Raw genomic sequence first — 26768 nt, forward strand, 5'->3', positions numbered from 1 at the left:
TAAGAACATTGCATTTGAAACCATCATATGCAAATTGCATTTTCTGTTTAATTCCTCCTTATTTTAATAACATATTACAGGAATTTCCATGGAAAATGGGTTCAACTGAAAGGTACGCAGGACATCATTGTTTAAAAATGATACAGTATATTTAATTGTATTGAATATTGTAAAAGTTTATGGCATTTGATTTTATGTAGAATTGTCAGAGCTTTGGAGACATTTTCATATAGAAGAAAATGAAAACTCCTAAAGAAAAATACAATCAGCATTTAAATGTGACAATACAGTTTACCTGCTAAGGCAGTTCAAGTGTAGCTAGATTTCAAAGCACCTTCCATTTCAAAATCAGTTGATTAGTAAGGATAAAGGTAAACACTACAGTATGTCCCACTGAATAAAGCTGAATGGACATTGGTTTCAATAACTACAGTGCAGCACACTCTTAAAGATGTATAAAGGAACGTAAGATATTTATACAAACATTACTTCATTGAATATAAAATGTAAGAATTTTCTGCTTTTAAATGCAAAAAAATAAATAAAGTAATAAAGTAAAGATTTCCTTCTTAATTTAACCTCTAAATAGGCTATCCTGAGAGAGAGAAAGAGAGAGAGAGCGAGAGAGATCACCTTGCAACCCTTTCTTACATTTGGGAACAAACTCTACCAAGATTTTTTCCTTACTTTTCAGTTTTCTAACATGTTCTCAAAAAATACTGGTGTTTATTTTGTAATACCAGAAATTTGCAGCAATGTCACATTTATTAAAAAAAAAAAAAAAAAAAAAGAAGAAAAGCAACACATCTGCACCTACAAAAATTAGGTCACCTCAACAGCGCCATCCAGGTGCCTATTCAAAACAAATGTAAAGAGTTGAATAGACAGTACAGTATGTCCAAACTGTTTTATAAATATTGTTATAAATTAATACACAGGCTCACGATCTTGTTCCTAAGGCATCACTCTTTCTTTCCCTGACATGGATTAGACAGTCAGCTGGTAGAAGTAGAAACATTTAGGACTCTGTGCATCACTATTATTACAGACCTGCTCACATACAGTGTGATAATCTCTGGATCTGGAAAGTCCCAAAATCCCTCAATTATTGTTTAAATACAAAGTACACTAAATCTATACAAACGTATAAAGTGAAGACAAGAAAGTCTCAAAAAAAAGGAAGTTGGGACAGGCAAAAAAAAAAAAAAAGGAGAAAAAACTATCGTCTTTATTGTGTCTCATGCACACTGATTAAATAAATGACTAACAAGTCTACACTTGATCCCTGTGTATATTTTCAAAATATTTTCAAACAAGCTGCTCTGAGATTCTGGACCTGATGTTTTTTTTTTTTTGTTTTTTGCAGAAGCCACAAAGATTTTTTAGAAATGTTTATTTTGAAGTTTATATCCCAGTTTCCACATGTGGAAAAATAAACAAGAATTAACTGAAAATGTTCCTGCTCAACTAAATTAAAGTAAAATTTTGAGTTTAAAATTTGGAACAAAACCTTGAGGTTAGTGACAGATGAACTTGACTTGTTTCTTATTTCTAAAAACGAAAAAAAACAACAACAACAAAATTTAATCTGGAGAAAAATGTTTTGATGTACTGCCTGGCTCTTTATACAGTATATGGAAATAAATAGTACACAATGAATTTACTAAATATTTAGGATCATTAATAAAATATAAAATATAGCATGGACACAACATGTTTACTACTGTACAGTGAAAGGTAAATTATCAAACAATCTATGGACCATAATTGATGTATGAAGTAAACAAATAAAATTTATAAACTGTCAGACATCATGATCACCCTTCAGTAAACGTATTTATGGGAGGGCAAGTTGGCTATCTAGAATAATAATAATAAAAAAAAACTATTGACACTGAGCATCACAATTATTACTTATCTGCTCATGTGCACTAATCTCGAGATTTGTTTATTTATTTATTTTTGGATACGTGTACTTTAGATACTTGTAAGATTTTAATGACCAATTACAGTGTGACTTTGTAGCATGTACTGTATGGTATACCCTTTAGTGGGGGTTTTTACTGTCTTCTTGCGGACGGTGTGATCACCTGAAGCATTTCTGCCCTGCCTTGCAGCAAGTATTACTGTTTTTCTTGATGATGTTCTCCACAGAGCAAAATTTGTGAAATGTCTTCTTTAAATAAAATAATCTTTCTAGCTTTTTTTTCTCCTAAACTCAAGAGCTGTGACTTTTCACTTCTAACTGGGACACAAGTTTCAGATAGTACAAAAGGTTAAAATCTTCGAAACAGAATGAAGAATAATTGGCCTGTATTTTCAAACCAGAAAGACGGGCAGTGTAAAATAAACAGCAGTTTCTTTAACACAGATTGACAGTTTTGTAAAGGGAAATGCCTTGTTAAGGATTTTTTTTTTTTTCAGTTTCGCTTTTGATGTTTTCGTTTGAACTTTTGAAACGAATCATACGGGCACGTGGATGGGGTGGGGACATCAAACAAACTGCTAACTCATTTTACACTGAAATACTGGCTACAATACCTTTATTTAATTTCAATTTTTTTCAATCTTTTCTTGACGAAAATCTGAGTGAAAACTGAAAGTCGTTTGTTTAGCATTTCCTGTTTGTAAGCCAGTTAACTTTTGCTTAGTTAAAAAAAAAAAAAGTTAGAATAAATTTGAGTGTGAACCGCAAACAAGCATTGACATTGACATTTTCTTATGGGTTTTAATCGAAATATTAGGCACAAAATTAATATAATTATACTCCGAGCCTATGGAAACCCATCAATCTTGTAGCCCTGTTTTTCAGGTTTCTCTAATATTAATCCCCCCTTTGGACTCTAGATGGCGCCAGAAGATCGTAACCAAATTGCATCGCTTCTTTCATAATCTCCGTGTCTAATCAGTCACAATTGCAAGGTTAAGCACATAGTGATGCCTAAAGTGCGGTGTGCTTTGTCTCCTCTGACGTCAGTGCCGCTTTATAAAGATCAGTTCCGCGTGACTCCCGGGCTTTTGCGACGCGCTCCACCCACTAACGCGCGATGAGCGGCAGAGGAAGACCGCGCAAAGACCGCGACGACAATCCCGGCTCACCTAAAGCGAAAAGTCCACCGACTACACGAAAGAAAAGCACTCCGACACTTAATGAGCAGTTAGAGGACAAGAAGACAACGGCGAAAGCCAAAAAGCTCCAGGAAAGTCAAGACGTCGGCTCGCGGGATGGCGTTAATTCCCCTGAAGGACCACGAAAACCCAAAGCAACCAAAAGTGGCGAGAAGAAAACAGTCGGCTCAGAGCGCAGGGCCAACAGTATCGAGGAAGATCCGAGCAAAACTCAACAGCGTGCACCTGAAAAGGCGAGGACCAGTCAGGGACCAGAGACAGCCAAAGCGAGATGCCCTATAAAAGCCCAAGAAAGTCAAGAGGCTCATCCGAGGACATCTCCAAAGAGTGCTACCTGCACCGAAGAGCCACAAACACCCAAAAGAGCGAAAAGTGTCGAGAAGAAATCAGCCCCGGTATCCTCAACGAGACGAGGCAGCAGTACCGACGGGAATCCGAGTAAAACATTGCAAAACGCTCTGGAAAAGTTGACGGTAAAGAAGAGCCAGAGGTCAGAAGCAGCAGAATGCGTGAACGCGATACAGGAGACAATAACGGATTATCTGAAAAAGAACGTGATTTGGTGCAAAGATATCAGCCCTCTGAAGACCGGGAGTTATTATGAAAACGTTAAAGTAAGTAATCTCCTATGCATTTAGGGGAGGGGGCACGTTTGAATTTTGTAACAATGTAATTTAACATCCATCCATCCATCCATCCATCCATTTACAGATCTGTGAGCCTGACGAGTTTGATGTCATGCTGACTATCCGTGTGGACAGGGTCAAGCTTGAGCCTTTCTCAGACGACGGTGCCTTCTACAGTGTAGAAATGAAACGACAGTCTCCAAGACATCCTTTAGACAAGTTTGTGAATGAGGACAAAACCATCATGGCCAGTGAAATGCTCAATGAATTCCGGCAGAAAATAAAAGAAGCCCTGGGAACACTACCATGTAAGAATGATCCTGTAATTACTAATGGAAACTCCTGCATAGTAAGCCTGTGATTACAGTGTATATAATGTGTGTGTGTTGTGTTGTAGATGATGTTAGACTGGAGAGAAAGAAGATAGGCTGTCCAGCTGTAACTCTGGTCGTAAACGAAAAAAAAAAGGAAATTTCAATTGATTTTGTCCTTGGTCTGGAAGTCCACTCAAGCTGGCCAGATTTTACGAAAGATGGCTTCAAAATAGAAAACTGGCTCGGCAAAAATGAGAGGATGGAGCAAAGAAGAGAACCGTTTTATTTGGTGCCTAAATATGAGGGAAGAGGCAACACAGAGCAGGATGGAGTTATGGCTAAAGGTAAATACCTATAAACCTGCACATTCATGCAAATATCTAAACGGACAATCTTTTGGCAGCAGCACTGAGTGATCTCTAAATTTAACTGTGGCATGGTTCTTGCTACCAGGGGGGTTTGTTTGTTTATTTTTGCACATTCAACGTAAACTCTGTGGACACTGCTTGCTTGTAAAAATCACAGGAGAGTTTATAAAATACCCAAAACCAGCCCATCTGGTACCAACAACCATGCTGCGATCAAAGTCATAAAGATCCTTTAAAAAAAATTTTTTTTTTAAACTTGTGGCCTGGTGGTAACCAAAAAATAAGACTTTGGGTGTGTTGTGGGCAGATGCTTGGCGGATTTCGTTCTCACATGTGGAGAAGTACATCCTGAAAAAACACGGCAACAGAAGGACATGCTGTCAGGGAGAACAGAAATGCTGCAGGTGGGAGCACACCTATACACGATACCAAAGAAAAGAAAAAAAAACACAGTATAATATCTTACATTCTGAAATATTTTATTTAATTAAAACTACAATTATCTCAAGTATATGTTGTATGCAAAATAAATAATTAAATAAAACAGGTTTTAGAGCCATTGACTGAGACTTGAAGCAACCTCAGATCATAACACGTCATGTCACATGTCTTGACTTTTATATGTGGCTCTTGCCCAAACTGCTACTAAGTTGGGTGCTATTGTCAGATGTTTTGGCAAAATCATGTCCCTTACTGCAATTAAACAAAACATTAAACAAAGAAAACTTAAAGTAGAACTAAATACAAGAGTTAAGTTAATCATTCCTAATTTCTGACTACACACTACGTACAGTTACTGTCAGAAAAAAAAAAAACATCTGCTGCATCTGATACACTCATACCAGCACCCAAACACTCCCATGTCTGTGCCCCTGTTGTGCTGAGAAAGGTGAAACAATTCAAAAATTTTACTTGGACATTTACTGTAATGGAGCTGATGAACTCTTCATAATGGTATGAGATGACTGATATTTTTATTTTTTCCTTCAAAAGAAAACCGTGTAACCTGTGTGATTTTACAGGAAGCAGTGTCTGAAACTTCTAAAATTCCTCTTCCAACGGCTGAAGGAGGAGCATCCGGAGGAGACGGAAAAGCTCTGCTCATATCATGCCAAGACGACACTGTTTCATGCTTGTGCTAAAAGAGTGATGGATAGTGAATGGGCATTTAGCGAGCTTAGCCACTGCTTTCAGCAACTTGTCATGGACTTTGAACAACATCTGAGGGTCTCACAACTTCCCAACTTCTTTATCCCATCACAAAACCTGCTCAGTTGCATTAGCAAGAAACATTGCAACCGCCTAGCAGACTACATTGAAAGCCAGCGTAACAATGGCTTTCCACTGATGACTTAATTCTAGATGTCCAGAGATTCAAAGGGCATAACTGGGGGAAAAAAAATAAATTAAACGTTTTTGTCTTTGTTAATTTTTCTCTTTACCGATTTAATAAATAAAGTGTTCTCAAGACCTCTTTTTTTGTTTTGTTTTTTTTCTAAAAAATCTGCACTGAGATATCTAGACCTGATGTTTTCTTTTGCAAAAGCCACAGAGAAGTTCTTCAGAAATGTTTATTCGGCAGTGTATATGCCAGTTTTCACATGTGGATAAATAAACAATAACAAACTGAAAAGAAAGTCCCTGCTCAACTAAATTAAAGTAAAACTTCTAGGCAAATTTGGAACAAAACCTTGCGCCTGGTGACAGATGAACTTGACTTGGTTCTTCTTTCTAAAAGCAAAAGAAAAATGTTTTATTTGGAGAAAATAGTTTTGATTTAATAGTTTTTAATTTGTCAGAATTTATTTAGTAAATATTTAGGAGCTTTAGCAAAATGCATAGGAAGTAAACGAACAAAAATAATGTAACAAATAATATCAGACATCATTCAATTAACCTATGCATTTGGTTTTGTATTGCTTCCAAATAAATATGGAAAACTTAGTTTTTTCACTGATTGATTATGGTAATGGTAACAAGCACAATGAGTATGGCATTTTTGAAATATTTCATAATGCTAGGGACACCACCCAGGAATATCTTTGTACTGTATGCTTTCTGGTATGGCTGAGAGCTCAGGTGTGTTGTCCTTATGCTCTCCATAAAAACAGGTCTGTGTGGATGCATGTGCTAGTGCGTGTGCGTGCTTCATTCGGGTTGGGCAAGAAAGAGTATATTTGCAGGTATATTTACGTTTTGAAAATTACTAGTGTCATCTTGCCTATGTGGAGCACCAGAAACAGTCACAGCGTTATTTTAAAATGAGATTAAGTCAAATAAGTAGATGGGAAGTACATATAGGGTTAGTGTATCACCAGTTTGTTGTTAGTAATTATCGCTTGGAGACATCTAAAAAAAGATTAATAATGTTATTTGCAGCAGTCTGGTTCAGATTTTTGCCCATTTGTTTTGGCACAATTCATAAGGATTTGTTGAAGCAGGAGATTGGCCCAGCCAAGCAAGGGTGTTTCAAGTTATTTTGGCTATATGTTTGGGTTGTTGTTTTCTAAAATGATGCGTACTGCCCAAGTTCTTTTGGCAAAGAAGCAGGACTAGAAGCAGCCCCATCCTGCTTACTAGCTCGTAAACTAACTACTATAATCCTGGACTGAGTCAACTTCTGTAGACATAGATTTGTTTCAAAAGTGGATTTTCAGTTCGTCATCAATGGAAAATTCACGTGTGGTGAACAGGTTTGTAAAATTAATTCCATCTCTCATTTCAAAAGACATATATATATATATATATATATATATATATATATATATATATATATATATATATATATACACACACACACACACACACATTTATTAATTTATATATATATATATATATATATATATATATATATATATATATAACCCCCCCCCCCCCAGATATTTTCCCCTAATTTATCTGAAAACAAATATGCCATTAATTAAAATAATTTAATGAATTAGTTTAAAAAAATATTTTGAAGAAGCCAGGATGTTTAGCTAACATGTGTCATACCTCTGATTTGTTTATTTGTCATGGAAAAAAAAGGGGGAAACATAGGAAGAGCGTGATTCCATAATTTTTGCTAATGTTTAGTCATCTCATTTCTTCTAAAATATATTTTAAAAGTATTTCTCTGAAACTAATCAGGTAGGGACTGTACTGTTATTCAAAGCAAAAAAGTCCTTCAGTAATCCTGGAGTCTCTTTGGAAGCAAAATATGAAGCAATGAGGGATGGCTCAAGACTTTTACACAGAACTGTATTTCAAGACTTCATAGCAAATGGGAATTTGATCGTTGCTTGTTCAGAACGTGAATAAATGGTATTTGAAGTGTGAAAATGTATTATTTTAAGTGTGATGGTGTATTATTTGTGTAGTAAATGGCTTAACATTAAGATTTTTATAAAACCAAACAATACTGTAAATAAGACAACAGTTTAACAACTTTAGAACTTACAAAAATTTTGTTGGAACAACTTGAATTCGTAGTACTTCATTTTGACTCGAATTAGTTGTATTTACTAGAAATCCTGACTAACTGTCTAAATAGTTAAATAATAAATTAATCAGCCCTCCCTTCATTGTGTTCATTAAGTATTTTTATTTAAAGTTCATAAATGCTATTATTATGTTTACCAATTGAAATTTTACAATACAGAAGTTAAATAAAATCAACAATATATTTCAACTGGCTTTTTAAAAAACATTAAATTTACTGTTAAGTTTTTAAGTGTTTCATAGAGATTAATCTTGAGGCAGTAGATGAGGTGGGTCAAAAATGACCTGATGTGTACACTGCAAAGACTGTATTCACATGTTTTATTTTAAAGTGAAAAAAAAGAAGAAAAAATTATTGGCCAATTCCCCACATACTTGACATTGCATCCAGTATAAATGTTTTTTAAATAAGTAACAGCTATAAACATTGACAAGTTTCAGAATTGATTTTCAATTCAATAGAATTGAATTCCTAATTAATCATGAGTAAATATAGTTTAGTTTAACTTTAGTATTTACTTAAAAAAAATAAAAAAAAATAAAATGCACCGAGGTGTTGCGTTTACTTTGTGTCTTCATACTAATAAACAGAAACTAAAAATGAACCCTTACCCTTCTTCAGAAACGCCTATGTGAGCCTCCTCTGAACCTATCTCTTGCTCCTCTTTGAGCTCGTCCTCCCCTGGATTGAGCAGGAAACATTTCCTTCTCTTTCTGGTGTTTGTCATAGCGCTCTGCCATCAGTACCAGCTCTTCTGGTACCTCCTTTGACACAGTGCAAACAGAGCAAGTCACACAGTGTGTGTGAGTGTGTGCATGCGCAAGTGTGAAAGAAAGACTGTGTAAACATACCTGTCCAGCTCTTTCCAAAATGTGTATAAGTTCACCTGCCAATTTCCAATCTTCTCTCGTGACCAGGGTTACAGAAACCCCAGACCGCCTAACAAATTAGAAATAGGTGTTTATATACATTACACATACAATACACCAGACTAATCCACTTGTACACCTACGGGAAAATGCTGTTACCCTGCACGTCCAGTTCGTCCGACTCTGTGCACATACTCCTCAATGTTCCTGGGAAAGTCAAAGTTGAAGACATGCGAAATATCGTGGACATCGAGTCCTCTAGAGGCCAAATCAGTGGCCACCAGAATACGCACGCGTCCTGCATATAGGCAAAGTAAACATAAATATATAAAAACTTGCCTATAAATTGACATTGTAAATTTTTTTATCAATTTCTAATATACATACATACACACACACACTACTTAAAATAAGTTAGGGATATTGTTATTTACATGAGTGCTTTTCCTATTTGCTATAAATATGAATGAAAAAAGTGAAAGGTTCCTTTGATATCACTAATAATGTACAAGAAGAAACACCATTTTCATTAGTTTAATATTTATTACCCCCAAAATTTAGACAATAACAGAGATAGCCCCAAAGAAAAATTGACAATGCCAGTGGTCATGTGGGGGTGGGGTGCAATCATCCAGTCTCTGCTTCAACTGGTCCCAGTCGTGCTCTATGAGGTTACGGTCAGGGGAGATTGATGGCCATACCAGAGGCACTCCAACTTCCTGAAGTCGAGCCGAGACAATTCTGCCACGATGTGGTGGACCATTATCATCCATGAACAGAAAGTTGGGGGTGTGCTGGCAGAATTGGGGGATGATGATGGGTTCTATGATGTCTCTGAGGTAAGAATGTGCAGTGACTGAGCCATGTTCAATAACCAAATCTGTTTTGCGCTGACTGGTAATGCCTGCCCAGACTGTTGAACCTCCTCCACCAAAGCAAACCCTGGGGACCATGTTGACCTCAGCGTATCGCTCACCTTGCCTTCTCCAGCAACGCTGACGACAATAATTTCTGTTCACAGGACGGTAGACCACTGCTGCATTGTCCACGTCACGTGGTCTTGTGCCCACTGCAAACCTTCACAGCGGTGTCTTGGTGTCAGTGGAGTCACCTGCAACGGTTGTCTGGCATTCAAGCCAAAGCGGTGGAGTCGGTTGCGAATGGTTTTTCTGGAAACCCTAGTACCTCTCGCATCTGCAGCTGTGTGGCAGTTGCATAACGATGTCTGAGTGCATAGGTGCTTAGACACCATATGTATGACTTCCACTAAGTCTCTCACAATATCCCTAACTTATTGTGAGTAGTGTGTGTGTGTGTGTATGTATATATATATATATATATATATATATACACATATATATATATGTATGCAACCTGACTTCCCAATCGAGCATCTCTGAAGAGGACTAAAAATAGCTGTCCACCAACATTTACCATCCAACCTGACAGAACTGGAGAGGATCTGCAAGGAGGAATGGCAGAGGATCCCCAAATCCAGACGTGTTACATTTTTCGCAAAAAGACTCATGGCTGTATTAGATCAAATGGCTTCTACTAAATACTGAGCAAAGGGTCTGAATACTAGGACCATGTGAAATTTCAGTTTTTCTTTTTTAATAAATCCGCAAAAATGTCAACAATTCTGTGTTTTTTTTTTGTCAATATGGGGTGCTGTGTGTACATTAATGAGGAAAAAAAATGAACTTAAATGATTTTAGCAAATGGCTGCAATATAATAGAGTGAAAAATTTAAGGGGGTCTGAATACTTTCCATTTTTCATTATATACCAGTAAACTGTTCACAAGTCATATGCTGGTTTTAACATACCATCTTTAAAGTCCTGTAGGGCTTCTTCACGGTCACACTGCTCTCTGTCTCCATGCAGGGACTGAACTGCTATCCCTCGCAGACACAGATCACTGGACAGGTCATCTGCACTGAATGCCACATTGACAGAAGGCAGATAACCAGAACATATAAAAAAAAAATGGAAACAGTATTTAAAAAAAAAAAAAAAAAAAATCACTAAAGAAAAATATATTTAACATATTTAAAAAACAGTGGAGAAAGTAGTTAATAAAGCCTTCAAATACATTTGGGACATGGTAGATTTATAGGAGTCCACTTGGAACTGAACAAATGTACACACTAATAGTGATCACATTTTAAATCAACATGATATATAATACTGTGCAAAAGTCCTAGGCACGTGCAAATAACTGCTGTAAAGCAATGTTTCTACATTAAAAAAATATATAAAGCAGTATACAGTAATTAATAAAAAGTCAATAATTGGTGTGACGACACTTTGCTTAATATATAGCCTTTCGTACAATTTGTGCAGTTTTATAAGGAAACTAGCTGAAGTACCCAAAATTTGAAAGTGAGTAAAAAAGTTTTTAGAAATAGTTAAAATGTTAAAGAGAAAAATAAAATGATCAGTGATATTATTTCAGGTTGAAGCTCACGTAAATGTCTGCCTGTCTTTCTATACAGCAGAAATCTTTGCCTAACTTATTAATATGAAGAAATAAAATTTTGTATGGTTGAGTATCTTACGCCTTGTTTACGTCAGCCAAATACACTCCCTGTTCGGTAATCGGAGAGATTATCACAGATTAGAAATCGAAAAAGTAGACCGGATAAAGATTAGGTTTTGCTATAAAAAGACCTCAGAGCATTGAAATTCACTTTTTCACAGTGGTGTAAATATTAACTAATCCTAGTAAAAATATTCAGTTTAGATTTCCTAATTAATATCTATTGATGCAGGTGTTTATTTATATTGAGCAAGTAGCTTATTATTAGCTTATTTAAAACTTGATTATTTAATCCAGCACATAACTGTTTACAAAATCACTTTTATTTAACATTTTGACTTCACTCATGGTGCAGGTTAACTTTCAGCCAGAAACTGTATGAAAGTACTGAAAAAGCTTCAATAAATTACGTTCAGTGGTCGATTTAAGACACACTCACAGTTTGACGCATGCACAGTACGCTGTCAAAACTTATGCTTTCTAATGTGGCACAGAAGTGCTCAAAACTTTTTATCTACTCAACATTTAGATTTAATTTATGGTACAGGTAAAACTTCAGCAAATACCAAAGTACTGCCAAATGTGTCATTAAATTCTGTCCAACCCGTTTTGCGTGATGCTACGACAAAATCTGCCTTAACAGACATACAGACAGACATAACCAGCCACAGTCCTTCTATGGATTTCTACCTGCTTCTTTTTTTCATCCATTTTTTCTGTTTAATGGTCTTTTACACAATATGTTGCTTTTCTTTACTAGCATAGATATTTTCCAGTAAGAGTACTTATTTTGGCTGGAATAGTAGTGTTTAAAAATCTGATTTTTTTTGTGTTCTGACTTAAAACAAACATGTATAGCAAAGTTTATACCAAAAAAATGACAAGTTTACAAACCAAAGCCATCATGGCATTATATGGAGTATATACTGTAATAAGGAGGAGATTCTGGGGAAGTGGGAGGGATGTTACTTAAAATGAAAGTTAGTGCAGCATGGTATAATGTGGTTGTGTGAACGATATTACTTGAGAAATGCTGAGCTGGCAGTATTAAAACAATAGTCTGTCCGTTTGCGTAACTGCCTTAAAACCGAAACCACAGAAAATTATTTAAAATGAAAATAACACTGGGAAAGCTTTAAAAGGTTAACCATTACACCTCATTCTACCTGAAAACTTACACAATCTTTTTTCCAACAAATATTAACACTTTATCTTCAGGCTCCATATTTTGGATGAAGTCAAAGATGTATGCCTTCTTCTCTTCCTCTTGCACAACCAAAACTGTCTGCTGCACCGTGTCCACAGCCTAAGAGAGAATAAATATTTTTTTTGTAATTTGGGGGAATTCACAGGGGATCTTTCAGACTTACCAGGAAATGTTTTGAAACCACAAAAAGCTCTGATGACACACTGACGTATTCCTCACCATTAATTTAACTGACCCATACATTTGTGGTGCTGTGTTTAACCCAAAATTATATGGAATTATAACCAAGCACATTTTGTTTAAGTTTGTTAATTCTTTTTATCTTCCTACATTACTTAGTGACGAAGACTACACCTAAAATTCTTCAGGGTACAAACTGTCAGACAGCCAGAGAATCATCCTGTAGAATGCTATTAACTTTAAATATCAAGAATCTACTGTGTGGAAACAACAGATGCATAACAACAAATTAGGGAATAGCCAGTAAATGTGTGGAGAACCGTATGTGCAGCTGTTAGCATTATTAAAAAAAGCAAGTAACCGTTATCTATGATTACTGGTAGGGCTGGGCGATAATGTCAACAAAACAAACTTCTATAATGTTCTAAATGATTATCAATTAAAATATATTTTTTGTTCTTATATAATGCAGTTAAAAAATTTTCTTGACAGAGACAACAGGACCATGTTTTTGTAACATAAGTAGTCGGCACAGTATCAGAAATAAAGTAAAATTTCTCAACATTATACCAAGTTACAATATACAAGTTATAACTTTATCCACAATTATTAGTTTATATATTACACCACACGACCTTTAGGGGTTTGCTGTGGCGTCTGGCCCCAGGACATTACCAGTGGTTTATGGGCTGGGGACGTCATGGATAGGACTTGTTTTTATGCAAAAAAAGTAATATTTTTAATATTTTATATTATAATATAATTTTGTATCTCTGCCTAGTTCAGTACACACCACCACAGACATGGGGAAGACCAATAGTCAACGACAATGTCCACAAAGAGTGTAAACCAAAGAAGGTCATCGGCTAGCTGTTTGCTGAGTGCTGCATCAAAGCATATTTATAGAAAGTTGAGTGGAAGGGAAAAGTTTGGTGGAAAAGGTGCACAAGCAACAGGGACGACCGCAGCCTTAAGAATATTGTTAAGCAAAGCCGAGTCAAGAACCTGGGAGAGCTTTACTGGGAATGAAGTTAGCATGGAGTCAAAAGCCATCACACACAGATGTCTTCATGAAATGAACTTTTGTAGCTCTAGTAGCAAGCCACTCCTAAACCAGAGACAAGTCAGCAGCATCTTACATGAGAAGATGAAAGAAGAAGAAAAATTTCAAAAAGAAAAAGACCTGGGCCATTTCTCAAGTTCTTTTTTTAGAGAAAGGTAAATTTTGCATTTCACTTGAAACTCAAGTTCCCAGGATATGGAAGAAAAGTGGAAAGGCACAGAATCCTAGTTTTTAGATATCCATTGTGGAGTTTTCACAGTTGGCTATTATTTGGAGTGCCATGTCTTCTTCTGCTGGTGTTAGTCCACTGTATTTTATCAACTATAAAGTCAATGCAGCTATCTACAAGAAGGTTTTAGAGCACTTCATGGATCCTGCCTACTGACAAACTTTATGGAGATGCTGATTTCCTTTTCTAGCAGGGCTCTGCCTGACCTGAACCACATAAAGAATATATGGGCTATACTGTTAAGAAGATGATGAGAAACACCCCGACCTAACAATACAGAATAGCTGAAGGCTGCTATAAAACTGGACTTTAATAAAGCTTTAGCAATCCCACAGTCTGATCGCCTCCATGCTATGCAGGCCTGAAGCATGAAATTCTGAAGGAGCCCTAGGTAAGTGCATAAATGAACATACTTTAAACATACTACAAGTTTAAACAAACTTACTACAACTTTGTGTGTAAATGAATCTAGAACAAATGAGCTTCTCTTTTAAAATTTAATTACATAAAAGAAAAACCCTTTTCCATGATATTCTAATCTTTTGAGATGCACTGTATACAGTATGCGCTTGTATATTTTGCCTTTATCTATGCATGCAGAGTTTGAGAGTAGCACAAGGGGTGAAAGTGTCATTTATACATGTAGGATACTGTGCTTTCTATGCATTGATTTAATGTTAAACAGTATTTAATTGAATCGGCCGAGCAGACCTTGATTTTGGATCAAGCTTCTGTAACAATGACTGTTCATCTGCGTGTGTTTCAATAGCAGGTGGGTAAACACTGCAAATGCTGCACTTTTGAATTAACCACATTTAACTAAAGCGTTAATAAGACAGCAGCTGAAAGAATTATTACTGTACTTTTTTTTATATGTTGCTGTTGTAGGATATTAATTGTAAACACATCAGAAAAGTTCTATGAGGTTTAACTGTCATAAACAAAGGTGACTGTACAATGATAAATGCTTACTTACTGCTAGGTCCAAAGTGCCCACATACACCATCATGGGGTCTTTCAGGTAGGACTTGGCCAAACGTCTCACGCCTGTTGGCCACGTGGCACTAGAGTTAAGTTAGATTTCGTTTTAGAGACAGGTTGGTCTATCATTCAGGTTTAATGCAGTTACATAAATGGTTGTTCAAAGAGTATGTATGTATATTTGTATGCATGCACACCGATCAGCCATAAAATTATCACCATTGACAGGTGAAGTGAATAACAATGATCACAAACTATACACCAGCAAACTGGTGACAGAATATTAGAGACATGCCCATGGAGTCCAAGAATCTGGTCCAGTCTGATCCTACAGAAAAGTCATCACTAAAAAAAATTAATGCTTGCCACAAGAAAAACGTTCAAGGTTCAAGATCCAGCTTCAGAATTCGCCAGATTTCAATCTTAATGATCATCCATGAAATGAGACTTAAACATCCAATCCACGTAGGTCCCACTCACGAAAGATCTTGTGTAGTCATGACAGAGCTGCCCCATGGCACAGAAAGAACCTACACAATATCGGGCTTACATGTTTTGCACTGTAATGTTATGGCTGATCAGTGTATAGAAGTACATTATAAATAGTACAACTTGAAACTGTATAAATTATGTATGGTTATAAAGAACAAGAACAGAAAATGGTCTATCAAGTGAACTGGAACAGAACAATCATGCCAACAGATTGAAACAGATGATGAGCCTCTGACCTCGTCATAACGGTCTGTCGGTCAGGTCGGATGTCCAGGATGATTTTCATGATTTGAGGCTCAAAGCCCATGTCCAACATTCGATCTGCCTCATCCAAAACCTATTATTAAACAAACATACACAAACAAACCATGGCACAGGAGCTTTAAGGACAGAGACCAGTATTCTAGGGATATGAAAAATCAGTGTGACTACAGCACTGCAAAATAGGAGTGGATTGCTGCTCCACCTGTTCCAACATGCTGTGACGATATTTACATACCAAGTAGGTGATGGAACGTAGATTTATTAGCTCATTCATTTGCAAATCATTCAGCCGTCCTGGTGTGGCGATCACTATATCAACACCACTGGTAACTATCTTTATTTGGGCTCGTCTGTCACCGCCTCCATAAACACAGATACTGTAGCAGAGAGATGACATGGCTGTAAACACTGTGCATCACAGAGAGCTATATTTTGTGATGTTACATATTTATTCAATAGTCCACTCAGAAAGTGAATGCACCATAGTGGCGTCCACTTCCACGTTTGTCTGAAAATTGTGGCTAAAAAGTGGTAGAAAATGTAATACAAGACATGGCACACTATTAGGTTAGCTATACCGTACACATTAATACACATTGAGTGATACTAAAGAATACTTGATTATCCTCTTCAATCTTGACCCCTCATAAAGGCAGCGAATCTTTAGCCAGAATTTTAGATAAGAGATCTGGTGCCGTGTATATAAATATAGATGAGATATTAATGTTAATAATTTCCACTATAAAATAAATCTATTGTGTTCTCTAAAATTGATCCCAATCTATCATTGTCTATATTTAATGTTCCTGTTTAATGAAAATCAGACTTTGCTATTGATTAGTGATCCAACAGAATATTTTAAATAAGAAAATAAATGGCATTAATTGGCATGGACAAAATGAAATGCAAAAATTTGTTGAATAACTTCTAGAGTTAATCAGTGGAATCAAGTGATTTCTGTAGCTCTCAACGAGACTTTCACAGCAGTCAACAGGTAGTTTGCCTCACTTGTCAAGAGCAAACTGCACCAACTATCTCAGGTTTGACTTGTGAAAACTCTTTCCCCAGACGTTCAATAGGATTCACGATCAAGGCTCACAGATAGCCACTTCAGAACAGTCCAGTGTTTAGTGCTTAGCAGCTTTTGGGTGTTTTTAGCAGTCGGTATTGGGTTCCTTATCATTACGTTAAACACATGGACTGTGTGACAGAGCTGTCAAACGTCTGACCCTGGGCAGTAAATTTTACTCCATAATGCTTTGATAGTCTTGAGGTTTCATAGCACAGAATCCTTGCATTTGTTCTTTTCTTTAAATGCTTAATTTTTTTTCTTGCCAGAAAACTACAGTTATGCCTCATTATCCCAAGAGCACTGTGGTTTGTCAATATGTATTTCAGTGAGCCGAGTCTGTTGACACAACCACAGCTCATTAAACATTAAAACACTTCTTAATTTAATAAAAAAAATGTCTGCATGACTTTGGTATGGGATGTCAGTGTAAAGCAAGAAAAATCTATATACTGTTTATATACATGTTTATAGCTTGAAGGAGATTTGTCGCTCTATATGCTTACCTGCAGGGTTTATGCAACTAAGTAACAATTATATATTAAATGCAACATTTGGTTTCATTATTGTTTTCACATACCTTTTGATTCTGAAAAGACGGCCATATTAATTTATATAGTAAAACCAGTTCTGCAAGCAGACATGTCATGCCTTGGGCAATGTATGCTATGCAGCAGGAAGTTTTGTAAGCATGCACTATAGGTCACTTTATGTTTTTTTTTCATACTGCTTTTTGGTAATACGCTACTAGCACGCAGACTCGTTACCTACTTCCGCTTTGAAGTAATAGGGTTTGCTGAGTTAAAGTTTGTCGGCCATTGTTTTAAAGTTTGGATGAAAAGGTTCAGAAAAGTGTTTTTATAGATTTCAGAGACAGCAGAAGGTATACAACGTACACTGTTGTGTTCCGCTGTGTACATCTTCTGCGGAGTTCAACGGAACTTCAAGTTTTTACAGTTTACCTTTAGATGTGAACCTTAGAAAACGGTGGCTTGTGAACATACGGCGAGACAATTTTTGTCCTACCAGCAATTCTAAGGTTCGCAGTAAACATTTTAGCAGTGATCAGATTATTGAAGCGCAAACACCAGAGGCACGAAAAAAGTTAGTAACTGGCCCTGTACCAGTGCTTTTTGCCTGGAATGATTACACCGTTAAAGCATCGAAGTCCAGTGAGTGGAATCCGTCGAACCCATACCCATGGATGTAACAATGGATCATGATTACTGTAGCATTCCTGAGCCTTCATTATTAGACCTGGCATGTGCTAAAATAGAAGAACTTTCTAATGAAGTGGAGGAGGAGAAAAAACAGCTACAAGAGCTACACGTTCAGCGTGACTGTATATTTTTATATATATACACACACACCTAAATGATTATTAGGAACATCATACTAATACGGTGTTTGACCCTCTTTTGCCTTCAGAACTGCCTTAATTCTATGTGGCATTAATTCAACAAGGTGCTGAAAGCATTCTTGAGAAATGTTGGCCCATATTGATAGGAAGCTCCCGTTCCACCACATCCCAAAGATGGTCTATTGGGTTGAGATCTGGTGACTGTGGGAGCCATTTTAGCTTTGTGACATGGTGCATTATCCTGCTGGAAGTAGCCATCAGAGGATGGGTACGTGATGGTCATAAAGGGATGGACATCGTCAGAAACAATGGTCAAGTAGTCCGTAGCATTTAAATGATGCCCAATTGGCACTAAGGGGCCCAAAGTGTGCCAAAAAAAAACATCCCTCACACCATTACACCACCACCACCATCCTGCACAGTGGTAACAAGGCATGATGGATCCATGTTCTCATTCGGTTTACGCCAAATTTTGACTCTACCATTTAAATGTCTCAACAGAAATCGAGACTCATCACACCAGGCTTCAACTGTCCAATTTTGGTGAGCTAATGCAAATTGTAGCCTCTTTTTCCTATTTGTAGTGGAGATGAGTGGTACCCGGTGGGGTCTTCTGCTGTTGTAGCCCATCCGCCTCAAGGCTGTGCGTGTTGTGGCTTCACAAATGCTTTGCTGCATACCTCGGTTGTAACGAGTGGTTATTTCAGTCAAAGTTGCTCTTCTATCAGCTTGAATTAGTCGGCCCATTCTCCTCTGTGCATCAACAAGGACCGCCGCATACTGGATGTTTTTCCCTTTTCGCACCATTCTTGTAAACCCTAGAAATGGTTGTGTGTGAAAATCCCAGTAACTGAGCAGATTGCGAAATACTCAGACCGGCCCGTCTCCCACCAACAACCATGCCACGCTCAAAATTGCTTAAATCACCTTTCTTTCCCATTCTGACATTCAGTTTGGAGTTCAGGAGATTGTCTTGACCAGGACCACACCCCTAAATGCATTAAAGCAACTGCCATGTGATTGGTTGATTAGTTAACTGCATTAATGAGAAATTGAACAGGTGTTCCTAATAATCCTTTAGGTGAGTGTGTGTGTGTGTATATATATATAATTTTTTTTTTTTTTTGCAAATACGATGTACGTCAGTAACGTTAATCTGTGGGAGCTCCTGGAGACAGCGGGTGTAGAGGAACGTAGCCATTGCTAAACCAGAACTGACTGAGCCCTATTGAAAAGAATGTGGAAGTAAGTGTGCAAGTAGCGCATTAAGTATAATAAAGTAGCGCACAATTGGACATTTGTTTAAAATGTTGTACACCTCTAGGACTTTGTTCACATTGTTCTGCTCATGTTTTTCAACTGGACTCAACTGTTACTTATCCTGTATAACTTACACCCCTCCACCTCAAACATTTTATTTGTATAGTAAATACAAAAATAAAAATTTTATTTTATTAGCATTCTTGCTCATTTTTTATCTTAAAAGCATTTTTCTATAATTGTATAATTTTCTTTATTTTATATTCTTATTTCTCCACTTGAATATACTTTTTAAAAGAAATTTTTACTTGCTGGTGAAATTTATTCTTGCATATCATACTGTGTATGTGAAGAATCAAATTTGAATTTTTCCTTTTTAATTTCTGGAATATTGATTTCTATAAAGCTGCCTTGTGATAATATCCATTAATTAAAGTGCTTTGAAACATTTTAAGTTTTAAAGTTAATTTAAAACTTAAAATGAAAAAAAAAAAAACAATGAGCATAGTTGTCCACCCTGCTAGAGATTATGTGACAGAATAACTTGGTTTAAAAAGAAGCATGCACTATGAATTATTTCTACAAACTCCAATATCCTTAACAACAGAAATTAGTTTCAAGGCCATTAATTACATAACTAAAATTACATAAAGGTATATAACACTTTTGTATAAATATTTAAAAGCATTCTTAAAAATAACACTTTTGATACCATTTAAAGCCTTTGTAACTGTACTTGTTGCACTCTGTTTCTATCTGAAGTGCCAATTCACGAGTGGGAGTCAAAACCAGCATTCCAGGACCACCTCGCTTGTCTCTGGGTCTAAAAGAGCAACAAGGCAAAGGTTTTTGTATGTGCCCCAACATGCACATGGTACACACAAGACAAACAAGGTTAATAAAGGTTATATATATATATATATATATATATATATATATATATATATAAAAATAATTTAAATCTGTATAGTTACCTAGTGTTGGATTATAAAGTAACTTCATGTGCAGAATGATGACAAACACGTTAGAAAATCCACTAAAGAGTATCCTTACACAGACTGCAGATCCATATGAATGAATCCAGGAAGAAGATAGGAGAGGGTCTTCCCGGTGCCGGTCTGAGCGATGCCAATCAGATCCAGGCCACTCAGAATTACAGGCCAGGCCTGAGACTATAGCGGACAATAAATATCAAAACACACAGGAAAGACTGTGAGAGGGAGAAGGCTGCGTTGTGATGGCTTTTGTGAGAAAACCGTACATCTGATCTCAATGAGGAAGACACTGGATGAAAGAACGTGAGCAGAATTAGCCATAGTGCAAGTTACTTGATTAAAAATGTAATGCTTTGTGTAAAAGTTTTAATCAAACAACTTACACTGTAGATAATTCTGCGATCATATGAAACCATTTCTAATGTTTCTTAAACATGTGTAAATGTGGTTTTTTTTAGTAATTTCTGAAATTATGTGCTCTGTGCTCTTAAAAATATGAATGCTAACTTATTTTATGCTTGTAAACATGTTCCTTAGTCCATTAAAAATCCACATGGTTTGGAGAGACAATAAAGCATAAGTAAGCATTTATGCTTTTTTAGGAATATGGTAATTTGCCCTTTCCTACTCACTAGCCATCTTTTCTCATCAGGTGCTCACCCCACCCAGACAGCATGGTAAATTTTGTACTTCTGGCCAGTAAAGGGTGGGGTATTATTGTGACTAAACTTGCAATCTCCTTATGATGTTCGTTCTCATTATGTTAGATTTGAATGCACATGAAATTAGAACTACCTAGTACTCATACTTGAGCTTCTATTTCCACAGACTGCTCTGTGTGCAAGTGGGTGTGTGTGTCTGAGAAAGAGAGAGAAAGAGAGAGAGAGAGAGAGATTGTATTTGTCTGGTGTTTCAAAGCCCTTAATATAAACAGGATCTCAAATATACTCCAACAATGTGACCAGAATTTACTGGTCACAAGCCAAAGTTAAACAAAGCAACCACATCACACTCAGTTAGCTGCAAGTTAATATGCAAAAAGCTTACTGTAGTTTCAACTGTTGTGTGATCTGGTTTCTTTGTAAAACTAAAACAGACTTCTCATGTTGCTAAATTTAGCTGGCACTGAATGGAGCACCTTGCTGTTTGAGAAATTACCCAGAGATGTGTTTTATTTTTAACCACACAGTACCTGTATGGGAGTCGGCTTTTGAAACCCCACTCTGATTATGTTCTCCATTATTTCAGGATAGCAAGCAAAAGCCTCCTCGAAAGTGTACACAGGATTAGGGATTTCTCTTTTCACTTCCTCTTTCAGATCATCCACAAAGATGTTGTTGTTTTCCTTCCTGTAAGAAAGTTTAGCAGTTAACACTTGCATAACAATAAAACATAATAGCTGTTTGATTTGGGCTTTTAACCACGACAAGGCAAACATTAGATTTTATTCCTTTAATAGTGTACTGTGACAAACACAGTATGAAGCATTAACAGTACTTCCTGGCAGGATGCATATTTTTCAAATCACAACACCTTCCAAAAACTGATTGGCTCACACTTTCCCGCGCAAAACAGCGTGACTCATACCTGTGCTTATGCATTAAGTCATGTCTTCCCTGATGTGCTTAAAGGGCCCTCTACTGGATGTTCAAAAAAACTACAGTAGGAATCCTGTATATACAGTGATTATACAGGACGCATATATACTTGTATATTCAGGGGGTCTCCATACATAGTGGACATACATACTTACAGTGGCTTGCAAAAGTATTCGGCCCTCTTGAATTTTTTCCCATTTTGTCACATTACAGCCACAAACATAAATCAATTTCATTGGAATTCCACGTGAAAGACCAATACAAAGTAATCCAAATAAATAACTGCAAAGTGGGACGTGCGTAATTATTCAGCCCCCTTTGGTCTGAGTGCAGTCAGTTGCCCATAGACATTGCCTGATGAGTGCTAATGACTAAATAGAGTGCACCTGTGTGTAATCTAATGTCAGTACAAATACAGCTGCTCTGTGTAGGCCTCAGAGGTTGTCTAAGAGAATATTGGGAGCAATAACACCATGAAGTCCAAAGAACACAACAGAAAGGTCAGGGATAAAGTTATTGAGAAATATAAAGCAGGCTTAGGCTACAAAAAGATTTCCAAAGCCTTGAACATCCCACGGAGCACTGTTCAAGCGATCATTCAGAAATAGAAGGAGGAGTATGGCACAACTGTAAACCTACCAAGATAAGGCCGTCCACCTAAACTCACAGGGCAAACAAGGAGAGCGCTGATCAGAAATGCAGCCAAGAGGCCCATGGTGACTCTGGACGAGCCTCAGAGATCTACAGCTCAGATGGGGGAATCTGTCCATAGGACAACTATTAGTCGTGCACTGCACAAAGTTGGCCTTTATGGAAGAGTGGCAAGAAGAAAGCCATTGTTAACAGAAAACCATAAGAAGTCCTGTTTGCAGTTTGCCACAAGCCATGTGGGGGACACAGCAAACATGTGGAAGAAGGTGCTCTGGTCAGATGAGAGCAAAATGGATTTTTTTGGCCAAAATGCAAAACGCTATGTGTGGCGGAAAACTAACACTGCACATCACTCTGAACACACCATCCCCACTGTCAAATATTGTGGTGACGGCATCATGCTCTGGGGGTGCTTCTTTTCAGCAGGGACAGGGAAGCTGGTCAGAGTTGATGGAAAAATGTATGGAGCCAAATACAGGGCAATCTTGGAAGAAAACCTCTTGGAGTCTGCGGCAGAGGTTCACCATCCTGCAGGACAACAACCCAAAACATAAAGCCAGGGGAACAATGGAATGGTTTAAAACGAAACATATCCATGTGTTAGAATGGCCCAGTCAAAGTCCAGATCTAAATCCAATCGAGAATTTGTGGCAAGATCTGAAAACTGCTGTTCACAAATGCTGTCCATCTAATTTGACTGAGCGTGAGCTGTTCTGCAAAAGGCAAGGATTTCATTTTCTAGAGACATACCCTAAAAGACTAGCAGCTGTACAGATGTCGCCATTAAAAACGCTCGTTTCGAGAAAAGGGATCCTAAAATGCCCTTCATTACCTGTAGGGGGCAGTTGTGTTTCAGTCTAAAGTATTGTGTGTCTACTAAATCTCTTTTAGGCGGCCACTGACAGCAAGCAACAGAGCTCATAAACGTGTCAAGCTCAAACTGTAAATACTGATATGTATTTGTTTTTGATACTTATTTAACTGCGCTTTCTCCATTCAGTATTATTATTATTAGTAGTAGTAGTGCTCCGAATTTATTGTTATTATACTTATTATTATTGTAACGCCCCCGCGCGTGTGCAAAAAGACTACAAAGATGTATGATATGTTAGCCTAAAATATTATTGTTTTATTGTGTTTATGCGCTTTAAATATACACTAAACAATAAGCACTGCCTTGTGCAAAGTGAAAGTGAGTTGCGCGTGTGGCTTTTTGATCAACGCTGAACCCAAACAGCAAAAGAACATCATAATAATAATAATAATAATAATTTTAGCTGTTTATTCCCAGCATTGAATTATTAGTTAATTATTTATAATTAAAGCTGCTTACATCGCACACGCTTTCACTTAAAAAAAATGCAGTGTTTAATCAGCAAGTATGTCGCTCCTCTTTATGATTGATATGATTGTCTCATGTCGGGAGCATTTTTATTAAAGGGGAGATGAAAAGTGAAAGTGTGTACCAGCAACGAGCCAGGGGTAGCTCAGTGGTTAAGGCATTGGACTACGGTTCGAAAGATCCCATGTTCAAACCCCACAACCACCAAGTTGCCACTGTTGGGCCCTTGAGCAAGGCCCTTAACCCTCAACTGCTCAGATGTATAATGAGATAAAAATGTAATTTAGAGCGTCTGCCAAATGCCTAAATGTAAATGTAAATAGCAGAATGCATGTGTGTGAATGGCTGAAATGTGGTTATGAATAAACCTTTTAGTGAATGTAAAATGTTTGCGTGAACCCGCGGCACGCGTGCGCTCTTTCACTTTGCCGATTTTTTTATCTAAAGTCAGATGAACGCGCGTGTTGATATGAGAGATTTATAAGAGATTTTTTGTTCCCAGAAATACAACAAACACAATTTTATACATGTTAAATAAGCACTGTCTATGCGGCGCTGTGCGAAACGCACGCTGATGTGAGCCGCTTTATTTCAGTCATACCTGTAATATACCAACATGTTTTTGCTGTGTGGTGGACCGCACGCGCACAACCTCTCGCAGGCTAGCCTCTGAATACGCCGTTTTAACGGGTGTGGGGTTTAGAAACACCGCACTGGCAGAAGTAGACTAATGATTATGAATGCGTCGGGGAAAACAGCAAGGAAACTGACTGGCCAAACAAGCACAAACAACAGCTCAAGGGCTTGTAAAAATTTTTTTTAACTAGGTAATTAAGTTCAGTAGCTAACGATTTCATTTGTACAAAGAATGAACTGTTATATAGCTTCTGTTTGTATCAGTTTATTGTTATAATAAAAGAAATTACATTTAAAGACATCAAAATTTAAATATAGAAATAACTGGGACAATAGACCTTTAGAATAACAAAAAAAATTAAAATACACTTCTATCTTTGTATAATATGGTTATAGTATAATATACATCTTGTTTCTATTTACTGTAGGTTGTTGTTCTTGCAGTGTAACTGAGTGTGCTTTGCAATGTCAGACACATTCAAATGCAAATAATACACCCTCCCAGGTGTGAATCAGCTTTTCTCACCTTTACACTCAGAGAAACTAAAATGCACCCCTCCCCACTGTGCATGGTTTCAACAAACAGGGGAGGATCTTGGATCATGCTTCAGGCCTCTTCTTAAATTTGTGTAAATGGATTTTACCACACGATTCGAGTGCGACGCGCGCGCGCAACAACGCGGAAGTGCGGCATGCAAGCAGGAGAGCAGCGCGAGCTGTCCTAGCAGGCCCACGCTGACACTCTGTCCTCTGCCCACCGCTCACCAGCCCGTGCCCGCATGCCAACCAAACCTGCACGTGCACATTCCTTCCTATCCATCCTCACTCCTTTAACCCTTTCCTTCCCATTTTTTCCCCGTAAGACCTCGCCTCGAGTCCGTGCTTCATGGTGCCGCCCAAGCACTTAGGGTCAAACTGATTACATGGCCCAAATGTAGTCACCAATATATATATATATATATATATATATATATATATATATATATATATATAAACTTTTATTCTTGTTTTAATGTTATTTGGAAGTAAACAAAATAGTAATAGCTAAAATAGTAAAATAAAATAAAAAAATTCATGAGAATGATTCCGCTCACCTATTTTGACTTGAACCGTGCGATTGCCTAAACGTCCCGACCGGAAGTTGAATTTATTAGTTGGGGGAACAAGAACGGTTGCCAAGGTTTGCTCGCGCTAGCCCTGTCAAGAACATGCTCTTTCTCCCTCCGTAGTTGCTCTGCTACTCGGCGGCCTACTTGGATCCTCCGTAGGTCCTCGATAGTGCGCTCGAACTCGTTACTCTCCAACCAACTTCTGACACCAATGTAGCGTTTTACCACCAGAAGGATCTTGGAGAGACGATTAAGCTTTATTTGCTGCCCAATGCAATGGCTGGGAGTACTTTATTTTACACAGCACAGTATAGCATGAGCAACACATTCACCCGAGACCCACACACTTCAGCCCAAGCATCTACCGGAGCACATTCAACAGGTCACACACCCTCAAAACACACAAACATGGCCGAAGCCACTAGCCCAAACAACCTTCCCCAACAGAGTGAACACATAGAAAACCCCCTGCAATGCATGATAGTCGTCAGCCGCCGCCCCGCCACAATATTATATATTCAATAAAACTATTTTTTATATATATTTAATAAAACTATTGAAACAAAATTGTGCATTTTCCTTATTTAATATTGCTTCCAAAACATTGTTGTCCAAATGTTGTATGTATATGGAAAACAGTAAAACCTAAGCACAAACAAAAAGGACAAATAAAGGAATGTACGAAACATTAACAACTTTACCGTGTTCAAATGAATTAAGAGTTACCGCATTATGTTTTAAGACATCCTTAATTTACATTTTTCTTCTAATTATATTGTTACGGTGTGCGGCGTGGAGAACCGCACCATGAGATGTTTTACTGATTATAAGGAGGGCTTTAGAAGGGGGTCAGTGAAATAGGAGTTGTGAGTGCTTATGACAGACACGGGAAGACATTTCCATTTGGAGATAGCGTGGGGTTATTAATTAAGAAACTTAAAAGAAAACCAAAAGAAACAGAGCTCCGCCGTCTATGCGAGAACAGACGGGATTCTGGAAACCAA

General features: G+C 37.3%; 2 protein-coding genes across 3 annotated transcripts in view; one reads left to right on the forward strand and one right to left on the reverse strand.

Moving 5' to 3' along the window:
- Window positions 1-2902: 2902 nt before the first annotated feature.
- Window positions 2903-5901, forward strand: cgasa (cyclic GMP-AMP synthase a). The gene is made up of 5 exons (XM_053502528.1): window positions 2903-3743; window positions 3841-4063; window positions 4153-4413; window positions 4745-4841; window positions 5460-5901. Exons 1-5 carry the CDS (start codon window positions 3048-3050, stop codon window positions 5791-5793), a joined length of 1611 nt encoding a protein of 536 aa, XP_053358503.1. The 5' UTR covers window positions 2903-3047; the 3' UTR covers window positions 5794-5901.
- A 2628-nt stretch (window positions 5902-8529) lies between these two features.
- Window positions 8530-26768, reverse strand: part of ddx43 (DEAD (Asp-Glu-Ala-Asp) box polypeptide 43) — a 33207-nt gene continuing 14968 nt past the window's right edge. The window contains exons 6-16 of one of the 2 annotated variants that reach the window (XM_053502527.1): window positions 21621-21777; window positions 20487-20605; window positions 20170-20256; window positions 15980-16121; window positions 15717-15817; window positions 14984-15071; window positions 12507-12634; window positions 10616-10725; window positions 8947-9085; window positions 8770-8857; window positions 8530-8682 (exon numbers count right to left, since the gene is read on the reverse strand). In XM_053502527.1, the coding sequence (XP_053358502.1) occupies window positions 8536-8682; window positions 8770-8857; window positions 8947-9085; window positions 10616-10725; window positions 12507-12634; window positions 14984-15071; window positions 15717-15817; window positions 15980-16121; window positions 20170-20256; window positions 20487-20605; window positions 21621-21777 (1306 nt within the window). In that variant the 3' untranslated portion in view covers window positions 8530-8535. Of the gene's footprint in view, window positions 8683-8769; window positions 8858-8946; window positions 9086-10615; window positions 10726-12506; window positions 12635-14983; window positions 15072-15716; window positions 15818-15979; window positions 16122-20145; window positions 20257-20486; window positions 20606-21620; window positions 21778-26768 lie in introns of both variants that reach the window. The other variant, XM_053502526.1, reaches the window with a different exon arrangement.

The sequence above is a fragment of the Clarias gariepinus genome, chromosome 8 (genome assembly GCF_024256425.1).
Source record: "Clarias gariepinus isolate MV-2021 ecotype Netherlands chromosome 8, CGAR_prim_01v2, whole genome shotgun sequence".
NCBI lineage: Eukaryota > Metazoa > Chordata > Actinopteri > Siluriformes > Clariidae > Clarias > Clarias gariepinus.